The sequence below is a fragment of the Pseudopipra pipra genome, chromosome 3 (assembly GCF_036250125.1).
Source record: "Pseudopipra pipra isolate bDixPip1 chromosome 3, bDixPip1.hap1, whole genome shotgun sequence".
NCBI lineage: Eukaryota > Metazoa > Chordata > Aves > Passeriformes > Pipridae > Pseudopipra > Pseudopipra pipra.
The window spans coordinates 15170873-15187915 of NC_087551.1; the positions used below are offsets into that span (position 1 = coordinate 15170873).

Below are 17043 nucleotides of genomic sequence, written 5' to 3' on the forward strand. Positions count from 1 at the left end.
AGGTGTCTGCTTTCTAACCACTAACACTCAATTCTTATTCTCCCAGCCTTGATAGAACTGAGCTGTTGCTCATGAATAAGGCTGTTCTGTGGCTTTAGTACAGTAGGAAGGTATCCCAGAAATTAATCCAAAATGGAACACAGTCAAAAGAGAAGAAAACCACACTCTGTTGTGACTTATGGAGGAGATAATAAGGTTAGAGTGACATTTCAGCCAAGAATGACTTATCATTCAGAGATGTATTCCAATGCTTCAATGAACTCTTAAATCAAGTCAATCCTGATTATGGATCTGGGATGGTGGTGAGTAATTAATGTATTCATTAAACTCAGTTTCTGTATGTTAATTAGCTACGCAAAGAAGGAAAACAGACACTATTGCTGTTTTGCTGTCCTTTACACTGCATCCTGTGCTAATACATCAGCATTTTACCTTCACTGGCAAAGCCAGGCATAAAAATCTGTCCTGGAACATTTTCAAGACTGCAGATCTTGAAGTATGAGGCTGACATAGTTCTAGCAAAAAACAGTAAAGGGAGAAATTCTCCATGCAGTTATTCAGATTTTTCTTAGAACTCAGCAGCAGCGACCTGAAATTTAAGGCTACTTTCATCACAAAATTGAACAGCAGGACACCTGTTCTCACAGCAGATGTATTAGGAACAACATCTCTTTATAGGCACTTCTGAGGAATGGAGAAAGCAACTATTTGAAATCTTTCTGCAGTGGCATCTGAATGCACTCACTTGAAGGTTCAAGACATCTCATACAAGCAAACAGAAAAACCACATTGCTGTGGAGCCCATCCTCAGTGGAAGCAACAGAGGAAAATTTTGACTGCATCCAGGTATCTGATTTGCTACTGTAAAAACCCTTAATATATTTAGCTATTCGCAGAAAACTAATGCTCATTTTTGAATAGTGAGTAAATAACATTCCCAAGGAAACTCACGAAATTACAGTAGTGAACAGAAACTTACTTTTTTTTTCCAAATAAAAATATTTAAATTTACAAGGGTTATTTTGCTGCAAGTAAGAGATGTTTTGGCAAGAGGTATCCCATAAAATGCAAATGAACCATGCAGAGATCTCAAAGACATGATTTATTCCTCAAGATTATGATTAGCAACAAGTAATGTTAACTAACATGGCATTCTAGTGTACAAACCAAAGTGTAGTTTACAAATGCAAACATTCTTCAGATCTCAAGTGAAGTGATCAAAAAAGCTCAGTTTAAGGGAAAAGGAATTTAAGATACCAAACCTATTTTTTCTCCCCTCAACAAAAGACCTCTAAAATAACACAGTTTTAATCAACTTCAAAAATTAAATGTTCAAGTTCTAGCTCACTGCAGGTTGACTGTTGATAGTACAGGTTGGCAGTGATGAGATCAATAAAAAAGGTACCAGGGCAATTAAAAAGGACTTTAAGGCTTTGGGTTGATTAGTTGATAGGGCAGGAGCACAGGGGGTGTTAGCCTCAATTCCTGCAGTAGCACGGATGAATGAGGAGTAGGAAAACCCATTTTACAAATAGGTGGCTAAAGGATTGGTGCCACCAGTGGAATTTTGGTTTTTTGCCAATTTTTATGGTACCAAGCCTGCTAGAGTTGGATGGGCTTCACCTATCTAGCAAGGGCAAAAGAGCCCGAGCATATAAGTTGGCAGTGCTGATTCAGAGGGCTTTAAACTAGGTTTGAAGGGGGAAGAGGTTGAAACCAGGCTCTCCAGAGAAGAGCCCAAGGGTGGAAAGCCTGAGTTAGAAGTGAAATCAGCAGCCCAGCTGAAGTGCGGGCAGCTTGGGAAACAAACAATAGGAGCTGGAAGCCATCATGCAGCAGGAAAGCTACGATATAGTCACCATCACGGAAACGTGGTGGGATGATTCGCATGACTGGAGTGCTGCCATGGGTGGCTACAAGCTCTTCAGAAGGGATAGGCAAAGTAGGAGAGGGGGGCTCTATATGTTAGAGAGACTCTTGACTCTGTAGAACTTGAAGGCAGTAACAATCAGGTTGAGTGCCTGTGGACCAGAATCAGGGGGAAGGCCAACAAGGCTGATATATCCTGGTGGGAGTCTGTTACAGACCACCCAACCAGGATGAACAGGGTGATGAATTATTCCACAAGCAGCTGGGGGAGGTTACAAAATCACCAGCCCTTGTTCTTGTGGGCGAATTTAACCTGCTGGATGTCTGCTGGAAACTCAACACAGTGGAGAAGAGGCAGTCCAGGAGTATAGAGGATAATTTCTTGTTGCAGCTGATAAATGAACCTACCAGGGCTGGGGCCCCATTAGCCCTGCTGTTTATAAACAGAGAAGGGCTGGTGGGTGGTGGTCAGAGGCCATCTGGGGCACAGTGACCACAAAATTTTAGAGTTTTCAATACTTGGTGAAGTAAGGAAGGGCATCAACAAAACCTCTACCCTAGACTTCCAGAGGGCAGACTTTGGCCTATTCAGGAGGCTGGTTTGGAGAGTACCTTGGGAAACAGTCCTTAAAAACAAAGGGGTCCAGGAAGGATGGGCATACTTCAAGAAAGAAATCTTGAAGGCACAGCAGCAGGCTGTCCCTATGTGCCGAAAGGCGAGCTGGTGGGGATGATGACTGGCCTGGCTGAATAAGGAGATTTTGCAGGAAAATAGGAGAAAAAGGAGAGTCTATCACCTTTGGCAAAAAGGGCAGGCAACTCATTAAGTGTTTAGGGATGTAGTTATGTCACATAGAAAGAAAATTAGAGAGGCAAAAGCACAATTTGAACTTAATCTGGCCACTTCTGTTAAGGACAAAAAGAAGTGGTTTTATAAACATATCAATAGCAAAAGGAGGGGCAAGGAAACCCTCCATTCTTTGCTGGACACAGAGGGGAATGGAGGGGAACATAGTTACCAAAGACAAGGATAAGGCTGAGGTAATTAACACCTCCTTTGCCTCAGTTTTTACAAGACAGGTTATTCTCGGGACAACTGGCTTCCTGGGCTGATAGTGACGGGGAGCCCCCATTATCCAGCAGGAAGAAGTTAGTGACCTGCTAGACTTGAATCCTTACAAGTCTATGGGACCAGACGGGATCCATCCTAGAGTGATGAGGGAACTGGCAGAAGAGCTCACCAAGAGCTTCTCCATCATCTATCAACAGTTCTGGCTCATTGGGGAGGTCTCAGATGATTGGAAGCTGGCTAATGTGATGCCCATCCACAAGGGCGGAAAGGAAGACCGGGGAAACTACAGGCCCATTAGCCTGACCTCAGTGCCTGGCAAGGTTATGGAGCGGATCATCCTAAGTGCAATCACACAACACCTGCAGGATGGACAAGGCATCAGACCCAGTCAACACAGGTTTAGGAGGGACAGGTCTTGTCTGACCAACCTGATCTCCTTTTATGATCAGGTGACCTGCCTGGTGGATGAGGGGAAGGCTGTGGATGTGTCTGTCTGGACTTCAGCAAAGCCTTTGACACCATCTCCCACAGCCATACTCCTGAAAAAGCTGCAGCCCATGGCTTGGACAGAGGCACCCTGTGCTGGGTTAGGAACTGGCTGGAGGGCCAGGCCCAGAGAGTGGTGGGGCATGGGGCTGCATCCAGTTGGCAGCTGGTCACTAGTGGTGTCCCCCTGGGATCAGTGTTGGGCCCAGTCCTGTTTAATATCTTCACTGATGATCTGGATGAGGGGATTGAGTGTACCATTAGCAAATTTGCAGATGACACCAAGTTGGGGGGAGTGTCAATCTGCTGCAGGGTAGGAGGGCTCTGCAGAGGGACCTGGACAGGCTGGATAAATGGGCTGAATCCAATGGTATGATGTTTAACAAGATCAAGTGCCAGGTCCTGCACTTTGGCCACAACAACCCCCTGCAGTGCTACAGGCTGGGCACAGAGTGGCTGGAGAGCAGCCAGGCAGAAAGGGACCTGGGAGTTTGGATTGACAGGAAGCTGAACATGAGCCAGCAGTGTGCCCAGGTGGCCAAGAAGGCCAATGGCATCCTGGCCTAGATCAGGAACAGTGTGGCCAGCAAGACCAGGGAAGTGATTCTTCCCCTGTACTCGGCACTAATTAGGTTGCACCTTGAGTACTGTGTCCAGTTGTGGGTCCCTCAGTTTAGGAAGGATATTGAGGTGCTGGAGAGTGTCAGAGAAGGGCGACAAGGCTGGTGAGGGGATTGGAGCACAGGCTCTAAGAGGAGTGGCTGAGGGAGCTGGGGTTGTTTAGTCTGGAGAAGAAGAGGCTCAGGGGAGACCTCATCACTCTCTACAACTCCCTGAAAGAAGGTTGGAGTGAGGTGGGGGTCAGTCTCTTTTCCCAGGCAACCAGCAGCAGGACAAGAGGGCACAGTCTTAAGCTGTGCCAGGGGAGGTTTAGGTTAGACATCAGAATTAAATTCTTTACAGAGAGAGTGATCAGACATTGGAATGGGCTGCCCAGGGAGGTGGTGGAGTCACCATCCTTGGAGGTATTTAAGAAGAGACTGGATGTGGCACTTAGTGCCATGGTCTAGTTGACAGCATGGTGTTGGGTCATAAGTTGGACTTGATGATCTCAGAGGTCTTTTCCAACCTGGCTGATTCTGTGATTCTGTGACATAGTAAAAGATATTTCATATAACTTTAGTAAGACATGGGTATTAGACCTTTTTGCCATTCTTTTTAGAAAGGGGTATCTGAGTTAATACCTACAGTGATCATGAGCCAAAAATCAATGGATTAGCTCTAGTGAGGTAAGCAGACAACTTCACTCCTTGACATAAGAACAATATGAAACCTTTGAAAAAGAAGAAGAAAAAAGAACCTTTGAAAAAGTGCAGAGGCTCTGTGAACAGAAAAGCCCTTAGAATGTCATTATAGCTATAAGGTAGGTTATCTTCTTTTGTTTCAGTCACTAAAATGACTGGTTTTATTTCAGTATCTGTAGAAAGTTATATATGAAAAGTGCTTACCTGATATCTTCTGTTGTGTAACGGTACATTCAGAGCATTGTATCGATTAGATCCTACAGGACAAAAATTGAGTTTGCACTTATTAAATTGTGGGGGTTTTTGAGAGACACTTATGGTAAAAAGTGATTTTTTAAAAAAAATAAAATTTCATTGCAGTAATCTTACAGTTCATGTAAGCAATATTAACTAAAGAGATACAAACAATTGACTTCAATAAGGTAAGCCTAAGTATTCCCACTTAAGAACTGTTTCTGTGACTAAGTGGAGAGAAAGCAGTAAGTCAAATTTAATCATCTGAACATCCTGAATTTGACAGCTAAGAGCAGAATCCTCTTGCCCAAAGAACAGTAGTCATGACAAACAAGAGTAAAAAAATCTTTTAAAAGAAATTACACTTAAGGAATTCAAGGTTATCTTCACATCTCAATTACATTCCAGGGAGTGCCAAGTAAGACTAATTTTTTAATGGTTTGAACATTTTTTTAAAAAAGCTTCTGTATATACTTGATGTGTTGATAATTCAGACTAAGATGTACTCTCCATGTATTTCATCATTCTGCTCCAGTCATGAAGTAACCAGACTGATTATTCGACTACAAGCAGGCACAATTTTTAAAGAGAGGGATATTTGTACCTAGAGAAAAGCTTATGAAGTCTTATAGATTTTAAAAGGGATCACATTCATCCTCAATTAAATTGAACAACTACTTCAGTTTAAAATTTGCACTCAAAGGAAACTTGCAGCTTTTTATTCCTTTTCTGTCATTCACATGGGAAGAGGTAGTTATATTCAGAGGGCAAAAAAACTCTGTCCAAAATTACCAAATCCTTCTACTCTGGAAATCACGCTTAGTCGAGAAGTCATTTGATTGTTACTGAAACTAGTCAGCTGGTAGTTACACTTAAAGCCAACTACAGAGCCTATAGGAAGAGAGCTGGAATCCACAGCAAACAAACATCTCCCAACTTCCATCACTAAAGATCTGTCCGCTATTTGTAGTGTTTTCTACACAAGCAAAAACATTATGCTATAGCAGCTCAGTGAGCAGATAAATTATTTGCATCAAAGTTATTATTTGCTACAATGATAACTACCTATTTAAAAAAAAAATGGAGCTAAAGAAGCCAGAGAAATAGAAACAGGCAGTAGACGCCAGGCAAGGTGACCTTTGTGAAAGAAGTGAGAAGGATATCAATTCAAGGCACCAACACCTCAGCATGACGTGCTCTATGGGTGTCAATATTTCCTAAAGAGAAGATGATCTGGTGTTCCTAAGCCAAGACTCACTGGATTGCCAACCCAGTGGAGAACTTGGAAGGCTCACCCCTGTAGCACCTGCCAGATCAGCTTTTAGAGAACCCAAGTCTATTTAAAACATCATCAAGTTTTATACTGAATGAAAAATGCAAAAGCTACCAGTAAAATATACAGGAAACTCAAAAGCCTGTTTTCACTTCTCTGCTCCTTCTTCGCTACTTTCAGCTTTTTCCACTATTCCAGGTCTTCCTGGTGACTCTGCCAGAAGAGTGCAGGTAGTGCCTGCCTGACCTTGCACTCAGCTATTTAGAAAGCACACAGTGCACAGCACTGATCTGGCATATACTAACCCATCCTTGCACCACAGCAATGCAAAGGCTGAGCATTCCTAAATTCATGGTATCCTCTGCACTTCAGTTTTTCTAGCAGCAGTTGGAAAGGAAGCACTGCTTCAGGTAAAAATCCCCAAATTCAAAGGGCTTTTTTTCCTTGAAAAGACAAACAAGTCTGAGACAAACTACAGATAAGAACTAGTCTGGGTGTTCCCTGATCAAACATGAGACACACTGACAAACTTCCCACTAAGTACAGATCACTGTTGATCCAGTGCCTCTAAGTCAACACCTCTGCAACCACCAGTTTATCCCCACCTTACTCCAACTTGAGAATATACCCTGCCAAAAATAGTTACTCATCTCAAAGAGTATTATTTTTTACAGAGAAACCATTAAATTGACAGTGTTCCTTTATCTTCTGCAATATTCTGTTAACTCTACGCAAGACAAGTGGCAAATTACTCAAGAGCCTTCAAAAAAGTTTTAATTTCCATTGTTATCTATATATTAGATACTGTTATTTCCATTGTTATATATATTTCCATTGTTATATATAAAAGCTTAACATTTTCAAATTACTAAGCAAGACTATGACAAGTATTGTGAATACTTACTACAGTTACCTCCAAGTGTCTGTTCAGATGTCCAACATTTCTTACAGCTAATACAGTTTAATTCATAAGGTGTACTTCCTCCAGATGGATACCCAAAAATCAAACAAGAAACCCAGACCAAGGCAATACGTACTTGTGTCATTAAAAGGTACTTTTTCATTAATTATGCATAGTGATTCTTCCAGTCTACTGCCCAAAGCTGCTTGAAGATTCTTTAGCTGTTGCTGGCTAAATAACAAAGACACAAACGAAAAACCACACACACACACACAGTAAACCTTTAAAATTTAATCTGTTCACCAACACCATATCTCACCATAAGCATACCTTGAGTGTATAGGTATCTGTCTCCTTCTAGACATTAGACAGGAATAATAAAGTAGGAATTATTTGTCCTCCTTTCTGTCATATTTAATAAATGACATTCTATTCTAATCCCTAACAAATGCAGTGAAAGATGCAATAAACTTGTAAATTGTTCCATTCCAAGTTCCATTCTTGAGAAGCTCAACTTACTTCAGAGTTAAAATCTACCTTGTTTTCCTATTCTGCAAATATTATATAAACTATATGAAGGCATTCTTTTCTACTAGAATTTGAGTGGGAATGTAAAAGTGCCTTCAAATTAAGTTACTATGTATCAAATGTGGTATTCTGATATGCAGACAATGAGTTGTCAATAATTCAGTTAACTATGTCACATCACTATTTGAAATACATAACAAGCTCTTTAAAATCCCATATTTAAACACTGCCACTACACAGCCTCTTCTGACAAGACTTGGCAATTATGCTTCTTATGCATTCTAAAGTGATTTTTCCCTAGATCTGCTTCACTTGCATTTGACTTTGTATATAGATGTGAACCTAAGTAATTAAGATTACTAATATAATTAGATTCCTGAGAGGAAGAGTGACATATCCCAGCATTATACACATATGTTAACAAAGATCACTGCATATTGATTCCAAATTCCACACCTTACCCAACTTAGGCCCCCAAATTCTTCACTGTTTTGCTTCCCGTTTGACATATAGAACTCCTGCACATATAGTGGAGGGTGGGGGGGAAGGTGTCAAAGTGACAGTTTTTTCCTTTTTTACAACATTTGATACACAGAAATTTATCAGGACTAACAAGGAAAAAAAATCCAAAATAGACAAGCAAGATATGAAGAAACTAGCCAATAAGTAGCTCATGCACATTAAGAAACATTTTTCTTGGAAAGCAGCTCCAAAATTGCAGAGAAACGGTACAGCATGTACTGCAGTAGCATTGGGTAGGACAGAAAATAAAGACAAACTGCAAATGTACAGATACTTCCTTGTTGTACTATAAAGGAACGATAAACAAGTAGTTTGATATGTTTTGTTTTACATTCTGCCCTTAAATTTTCAAGGCATGCAGGCTGTCAAGTCTCATATCCCCTGGCTTTTCTGAAGAAAGAGTGGGTGTCAGAGGCAAATGGATCCCTTCCCCTGAAAGAGTGGGGAAAACAGAAGAGCAGTATTCTCAGAGACATATTCTGTCATGTGCTCAATAGATACTGATTTCAGTGTTTAAAATTAAGAAGTGTCAGGTTTTATTATTTTTAAAAGCCTCGCTTCTTAAATAGTAGGGACAATTTTTTACAATGACATTAACTACCCAGTCATCACAGAATGTGATAGACAATGTCTGAGCTGAATAGTAGCAGATTAAGACTACAGGTTTTCAAACACCACAAAAAAGCAAACAGCAGCAAAACACAGCTTTCATCCTCTTTCGCAAGTGATTTTTAGTGAAACCCTGACCTGTATTAGAGGAGAGTTATTGGATTCAAGTATCTTCGGATCTATCAAAATAATTAAAATACATACTTCGAGGTTACCAGGTGATAGAAGGAACTCTGCATCTGAAAATTCACTATGCATCTTACTCATTAAAAAACTATACTGCACACATAAAATGCACCTTAAAAATGAACTTCAGAGAAATGCACCCTAATTTGATTTGGTCCACAGTCCTCAACTTCCCATTTTCTACAACTTGCGTTCAAGACAATGAAAGTATTCCAAAACTAAAAATACTAATTCTTCAACAAAAACTTTGAAGTATTCTAGCTGAGAACGTTATGTCTGAAGCAAAAACAATTGTTCAAGAAGCTTTTGCAGTGGAGGGGGATTTTTTAAATCATTTCAGTCGGTTATCTGAGTGTACCTTAACCAAGCTTTGTTTTTAGAAGCAGTTTTTACAAACTCACAGATCTTTGTTTCATTCAAGTTCTTTAATTTCTATAGCTTTCCATTACAAATAAATTTTTCAAGCTTTCATCAACATCACTGCCACTTAAAACAGCCTGGAGACAAAACTGCTACTACTGAAAGCAAAATTTGTGGAATTGTCTCATTCTATACACAGCTAAAGAAAAAGGGGTTTGACCTGCACACGTCAGGCTTGTCTTCATACTATCATTTGAGTTTTATCAGTCTTTTTTTCTCCCCCTTTTTTAAAAGGTATTATTAAAATAATTAAAAATAATTACTAAAAATAACCCAGTTAATGTTTTACAGCAGTTATTTTTTCAATCAAATTTTCATTATATTAAATAAAAACACTTACCATTCTTCAGTTCGAAGCCTGCAGTCCTTAGCTTCTCTTTCTAGTGTCTGAGACTTGATCTTTAGGCAAGAAGATAATCTCACAATGTAAGTACTGACACAGCAAGACATTGCATTTCAAAATTTTTCAAACTTGCAAGTAAGAGGAAAAGCTCCTTACTTCTAATTTGGCTTTATCATTCTGCAGCTTTTCTATGGTATCTGTGTATTTCTTCGTTAAACTGTCCACCACAGCTTGGTGCTGGGCAGCATCAGTTTCCAAAACCTCAAGTCTAGTTCTCAGCTCCGCTTCCAAACGTTTGTGCTGCTCATCTGCTTCAAAGAACTAAAGGAAGAAAAGCAAAGCTCTTAGGAAAGCTTCATTTTACTGATGAATCCAGTCCTGTGAGTTACACTGACCTCATTAGTCAGTTCAGGTTAATAATTGCTAGTTTTCAGACAAATAGAAATTTCATTTTATTTACAGAGAAATGATTCAGGAACAAAGTAGTTTAATAAAAACAAAGTTTTGTAGTACTACCAAGTACTCCTTAAATATATTGCTGACTAATAGCAGACACCTGAAAAACTGAACTTGAGCCATAAGTTTTTTTTCAAGTTTTCTAAAGTGAAATGCATTCCATTTTGGTAAAGTAATTCCTGACTTAATTACAGCAACTTGCAGAAAATATCTTCAACTTTAAAGCAATTCTGAAACAGCGAATTAATAATGAATTTCCACCCAGTACCAGCCTATTTTCAGTACAGTAGCTGTCGCCAAAAAGTTAAAAATCTAAATGAGAAAATATGTATTATGTGAATGACTCCACATACTGTCTTAAGAATCTGAAGTCAAAATATTTTTTAACTTGCCCAGTGAACATCTTTATAAACAAGTTATCTGATCTAATCTACTGTTTTGCATAGAACTAAGCCTCTAAAACCACTAGTTTTCAGACAGCATTTTATTTTCCCTAACTTTCTTTGTGTGACCGGTTTTCCAATGGAAAAAAAAGGCTAAAAAAAGCTTCACTCACCAGTATATGTAGTCGTTCATTCTCTTCTATTTTCTTCTGAAGATCTTCATTGAAGACACTTTTCTGTTCTTGACTCAACTGAGATGAGGATTCTACACTTTTCTAGAAGAAAGAAAATGCCCTCATTGTCTCTGGGGACATCCCAAAGCCCATCCGCAGGTATGTGAGAACATTCCCAAAGCTAATTCCCAAAAGAGCCACAAGAGCATATACCCTGCTTACATTGACTAATATAGCAAAAGGTAGGCATATTGGACACAGCACAAGTCTAAAAGCAGCACTCTTCCCTTCACACCGTTGTTACTGTACAGTGGTACAACACTGACTGGGGAAAGCCCCTACACAGATGTCACATTCACACAACAAAACTAGTCCTACAGGCAGCTGCCCATCTGAATTCATTGGAATACCTATGCAGTCAGTAACACAAAACCCTATGCACACAGACTCATTTGGTTTGGTAGCCGTGTGTGAGGCACATCTGCCTCCAGCAAGCGTCCAGGTGTGAGCCAGGCTGGTCTCGGCAGGCTACAGCACAAAGTGGCACTGGAAAGCACAGGGTCTTCCCTGCCCACCAACTACCCTGAGAATACAGACATCTCTCTGCCAACTGTCTCCTCATTTTTCACCCATTTAATCCAAAAGACTCAGAGACCACCAAGTGAGTCCCATGGTGCTGCTCTGCTTTACCACACTGATGAAGAATGGTAGTATCATCACCGAAAAAAAGGGAGGTTCTTCACATTTAAACTTAACACCAAACTTCAAGTGCTCAGGACAGACAGGTCAGCTAAGCCACATCTGCATTTGGTGCCAGCCTGTGAACTACACCTGAGATATGGGCACATGTTCTCCTCCTTCTACAAGCAGTGCACTCTGACACAGATTATCTATCTGAATCTTAATCTAATTAATTTTAGATGTGATTTACATGGTTCCTGATGACAAGTCACCAAAATAAGAGTGACATGGAATGTAGTGCGTATGTACTTTGTGAGAACCTATAGGTAAAACTAAAGGGAACATATTTAAAAGATAGTATACTTCTTAAAAAAAAAGGAAATAAAGCTGTGCATTCTGACAGTTGAACAGGAAAGAAACTCAGTGGCAATGGTTTGCAAAGCTGCTCAAGATAGGCTGATGCCCTTCAAAATTTAGAAACACTTCTAGTGAAACAATGATTTACATAATATGAAATAAAAGAACTGAAGGGTCAAACTGCATTTAGCAGAACGACCTACTATGGTGTATGAATAATGCAGTCAGAAGTACTATGCCTGTCAAGGAACTGGAGAGCAGAAAAATGGACAAGAGTTTAGGGAAAAAGTAACAACGATGACTGTATTACTAATAAGTTGAATGATTTCTTTAATGTCAGGTTTGATAGCTACAGCATATTGAGAACTAACCAAAAAGAAAAGATGACAGTAATTAAGAGGGGTTTCCTCATAAGGAAGGTAACAAGAGGTGCTTGAGAACTAGTTAAGTCCAAGCACACCACATCTGGAATTGTGCTGTTACCTACAGAAGGCACAGCTGATCTTAGAATATGGTATTAGCAGGTTTAATCAGCAAGCATTTTAGCAGAGAATGATCGCAGTACTAAAATTGCTCTGTCATTTTGAAATAACATAAGGAATACTAGCTAAAAATTGAGATTTCAGAGCACCTGACAAGATTCACAAACTACAATCACAGACTGAAGAGTTAATCACCAACATCAAAATTAGAAAGCAAGGAGGTAGGAATATGAAATGGGTGATCAGCTTTCTTCATAGCAGCTGACTGATCACAGAGCTCCAAGATATTTCCCAGCTGTTTGAAAACTTAATAAATATCCAAAAAGAGATATAACAATTCAATGTCAGACGACAGACTAGAAGAACAGAGAACTCTTAGTATATATTATATGTATCAATACCTGTTTTATGGATATTTTCACTAAAGGATAAAGCATTGACAGGTGAGGAGCAGACACCTGCTAAGCAAGTTTTTTTGCCTTTAGCACATACCTTGCTCTTTTTGCCCCTGGCTTCACTTAATGCAAGTTCATCTTGAAGTAACTCCACCCGTTTGGCAAGCTGCTGATTTCTAAACGTTAAGCTGTCCATTTCTTGTTGCAGCTTTCTCAGTGATTGATCCTTCATCTTCAATTGCTCCTGAATGACCAAAAAATTTAATTTTAAAACTTTCACACTCGCTTTTAATAAGTAGTATCACATTAAAAAAGAGAACAAATTATAAAAAGGGGCAAAAAAGTATCATTTTTAAACTAAAAAACAGATTTCACTTCCTCGAGCTGCCCAGATTACATTCAAGTAGGTACTTCATTCTATAGGCTAATCAAGAAGCAACCTTCCACTTTTACAAAGTCAGCACTTACAGAGAACAATCAAGACTAGCTGCTAAGAAATTCTTCTCGTAAATCAAGTTCCTTCTTTATTCTCTTACTTACAATAATTTTGAGTAAAAAGTACTCCTGTTTACCTATTTTGTCACAGCTTCATACATCTGACATGAGCAGGTTTTAGAGATTACCTTCAGTGAAGCAGAGTTTGCTTGCTCATCTACAACTCCTTTTTTCAGTACTTGGTTCTGAGCTCGAAGCTGAAAAATAAGAGATGCCAGTAACTATGCAAGACAATGGAATAAATAAGAGCTATTCATAGAGCATCTGAGTATTCTCTCAGGAGAGCATCAGATATGAATGCTTTTTCAAGTATTCTTTTCAGGTAGATACTAGTGGTATCAGGTTGGAAAAAAATTACCCAATTCATATCCTTAATTGCCAAAAAACAGGAAGTTACTTTACCACTTGAATATTTTGGTCAAATAGATCATAATTCTTACTCAATAAATACCTTTGAGGATAATTTAACTTAAATATAGTGAAGGCTTGAAGAACAGTGAATACATATGGAAAATCTGCAACTTCTTCCTTGACTGCTCAAGTTCTTGGTCATATTCAGTGTTATTCCTGTCTCTCCCCTCTTCTCCCCAGAACTGCTCATAACCAGTTCTGGAATGTAAGCAGGGCTCACAAAGTCAATATCTGTATCAATTCAAGAGGAGCTTAACTATACTCTAATGCAAAAATACTTATTACCTGTGGCAGCAGTTCATCCAGAGATGATCTGCCTGACAGATCACAAGCCTGACATGAAAATGCATAAAAAGCATAGAAAGAAAAGCCTCTAAGACTTATTTATATAGTCCACAAATCTGAGCTAAAATCACTACAGTGAAAAGTGATACTCAAGAAATCTATTTCCCAGTCACTTCACAGAGTACCTCTACCCTGCAGCAATGAGGATACCCACAGTTCCATCTTCCTATTCCTTGATAATTGCTTGAATCTTGGTATCTTCAATGACAGTTTGTATTCATTTGACACGTCTGAGTCCAGCTGTTGCAGATATTAATTAAAAGGGTTTGTACAGTGTTTGGGAATATCCCTGTCAGATGCATAACAGGCAGGATTCAATGCAAAATAGCAACAGCTAATGGTTCCAGTCTGATGACTGACTGTATTTGAAGGTCAGAAGTCAGCTGGCATTGCCAAGCACAGGCCTTTCCCCTGTAGTACTCCCACTGTGCTGCTCAGGCATCACAAAGGCAAGAGAAGAAACTGTCAAGAGCACCACAGAAAGGCTTCCAAGCACAGGGTTTCCCCAGCAAGAAAAAGCAGTGCAGTAGTTTTCCACACCTGTTTTTCTGCCACAGTTACTACTGCAGGACCATGTCAGGTGCAGTGGATGAACCCCTCATGGATACCCAAGCTGTGCCCCCCCACAGGCTGCCACAAACTGAAAGAGCCTTTTCACTGCTCCTTCATGAGAGCTGCAGGAGAGCCAGAAGCTGCAACTTGTGTATTTTCAGAGTCTCTTCTTCACCTCATCCTTCTCCTGGACTGCTCTGCGAACCGGGAGGGAAAGCAATCCAACGGCAGGTACTTTCCCGGGCACTCCTCGAGTCTGTCAAGCTCTTCCCAAGTGAACAGGCAAACAGCTTCCCAAAGCTACTCTCTGTTTCCACCTGCACACAACAAGCAGCCAACTGAACAACTGACCATGTACACACAGAGAAGAGGTGTCTGCAGAGGGGACTCCCACGACAATTCATGTTGCACAAGAAATGGGATGAGATGAAAAAAGTAGTTCCCGCAAAGAACCAGTGAAACATCCCAGGCTGAGAAGAGCATAAAGAAGGTCAAAGAAAGCTTTTGGATGCCATGGTACTAAAAGAAAGAGGATCCAGCAGCTGGAACATTTATATAGTCAGAAGTCCACATTTTGAAGTTTCATTCAGGAATCAAGCAGCAAAAATCCCTCAATCACCTTATCCTCAGTCACCATTAATTTCCAAGGCATAGCAGAGCCACTGTATAAAGCAACAAGAAATAGGAACTCTGTGACCCACAAAGCCCACAGTGAATTCAGTTTTCTTAAAATGATTTTGTGGAAACATTAGAAAAATAAGTACCTGTGAGCAATTTAGACTGGATACAGGGGTTTTTAACAGCATTTTCAAGAAGAATAGTATTTAAAGACACATGGTTCTGCAGCATATACAGTCAAGTGTCTTGTGCCAATCACCCTGATGCTGGACTACCCAGTGATGCTTTCCTCTCCAAGGCTGTTGAAGGACTGTGCCATTCAAAACCATCTCCTCTTCCTTTTAGCGAAGAAGAAAGAATGAAGAGCTCTACTATTTTAAAAAGCATCTCAGGCACCTTGGAAAGGGAAGGCATTCTCCACCATGAGCTGTAAATCTGTGCAAACACTGTGTTAAGCGGCACCAGAAACAGGATGCAAAGTCACCTGGGGCAGAAGAATGGGCACAGACACGCAAGTGTGGAATCCAGTGCCTTCGCTTCCAGGACACTGCAAACACCACTGACACCGCTGAACTCCCACTTCCATCACAGCCAACTCACACGGCTGCGATACAAGACCAAGACCGAGTCTCGCGCCCAACTGGAAAGTGCAGAACAATGGAAAACACCGCCAGTTTCGCTTCCCTGGCACAGCCGAGCCCGCAGGATGTTTTGCAGCCGAAGCCACTCCGCCCTCGCCGTGTTCCCTCGGTACCTGCAAACCCAAACCCGCACCTGCCCTGCCCGGGTCCGCCCGAGCCCCATTCCCCGGGAGGCACCTCCGAGCCCCAAATCCCCCGCGCTGCCACAGGAACCAGCGCCGAGGGCTCCGGGCCCCGCGGGGCGGCACCGCCAGGGCAGCCCAAAGGTCTGGGCTCTGCTGCCTCCTACCTTGGAGTACTCCTGGGCCAGCTTCTGGTACTTGCCCTGCAGCTCCGCCGCGCCCGCCGCCATCTCCGCCCGGCGTGGGTGGACTGGGCTCGGACAGCCTTGGCTAGACTCGGCTCGGCTCGGCTCTGTTCGGCTCGGGTGGGCTCGGCCAGGCTGGACTCGGCTCAGGCGGACTTGGCCAAGCTCGCCTAAGCTCGAATCGGGTGGACTCAGCTCAGCTGGGCCGGACTGGGCACAGTTCAGCCGGGCTCAGCAGGGCCCGCACGCCCGCGAATGGGCAAACGCACTTCCGGGTTCAGGCAGTGGGAGCGAGATGACGTCATCGCGCCGAGAGGCGGGGGGCGGAGCTTTCACCTGCCGGCGCCGCCATCTTGACGCAACTTCCAAGATGGCGGCGCGGAGGAAGGTGGGGCCGCGCGTCGCTGGATCACGTGACACCGGCGAGGCTCTCGCTGATGCCCCCTGTTGCCATAGCAACGGGCTACGGGGCACCGCCCCGCCCAAAACCCTTCGCCCTGAGGCTGGAGAGGGGCTGGGGGGTTATGTCGCGATTATTGCGGCGTGGGGATCGGCGGACAGTGCTCCAGTGCTGCCCCGCCGTCCCTGCCCGGGCACCGTGCCGGGGCTGGTCCCGCGAGTCCCCAGCCCGGGCAGCGCTGTCGCCAGGGGGAGCCCCGGGCTGGGCACCGCGGGCACGGAGCACGGACGCTCGCGGACGCGGGAAACGCGGGTTTTGCGGATCCGTGGGGGAAGAAATGAGACAAAAGGCGGTCGAGACGCCGCTCATGGCTCGCAGTGCGTGTCAGTGCAGCTCTTTGCTCTTCCTACACCGTTCAGCCCTCACATCCATATTGGAGGAGATACTGCAAATATCCATTTTAGCCCAGTGAAGGGGACTCGGGCAGTCCCATGTCACTGCAGTGCCCTCGGTTTGCTCCCAAGGTGCAGGAACAAGAACTCCACAGTCTCAGGGATCATTGAGAGCGGATCTCATAAACACATTTAAATACCTCAAAGG

The 17043-nt window shown here is 42.2% G+C and overlaps 1 protein-coding gene across 3 annotated transcripts in view; it reads right to left on the reverse strand.

Annotated features, from left to right (window-relative positions):
- The window catches only part of PPP1R21 (protein phosphatase 1 regulatory subunit 21), a 36177-nt gene extending 19864 nt beyond the window's left edge, over window positions 1-16313 (reverse strand). For 2 of the 3 annotated variants that reach the window (XM_064647981.1, XM_064647980.1), the window contains exons 1-8: window positions 16026-16313; window positions 13298-13366; window positions 12772-12918; window positions 10760-10861; window positions 9904-10068; window positions 9745-9803; window positions 7276-7370; window positions 4936-4988 (exon numbers count right to left, since the gene is read on the reverse strand). In XM_064647981.1, coding sequence (XP_064504051.1) covers window positions 4936-4988; window positions 7276-7370; window positions 9745-9803; window positions 9904-10068; window positions 10760-10861; window positions 12772-12918; window positions 13298-13366; window positions 16026-16088 — 753 coding nt within the window. In that variant the 5' untranslated portion in view covers window positions 16089-16313. Of the gene's footprint in view, window positions 1-4935; window positions 4989-7275; window positions 7371-9744; window positions 9804-9903; window positions 10069-10759; window positions 10862-12771; window positions 12919-13297; window positions 13367-14652; window positions 15722-16025 lie in introns of those variants that run through there. The other variant, XM_064647982.1, reaches the window with a different exon arrangement.
- Between the last annotated feature and the right edge of the window lie 730 nt (window positions 16314-17043).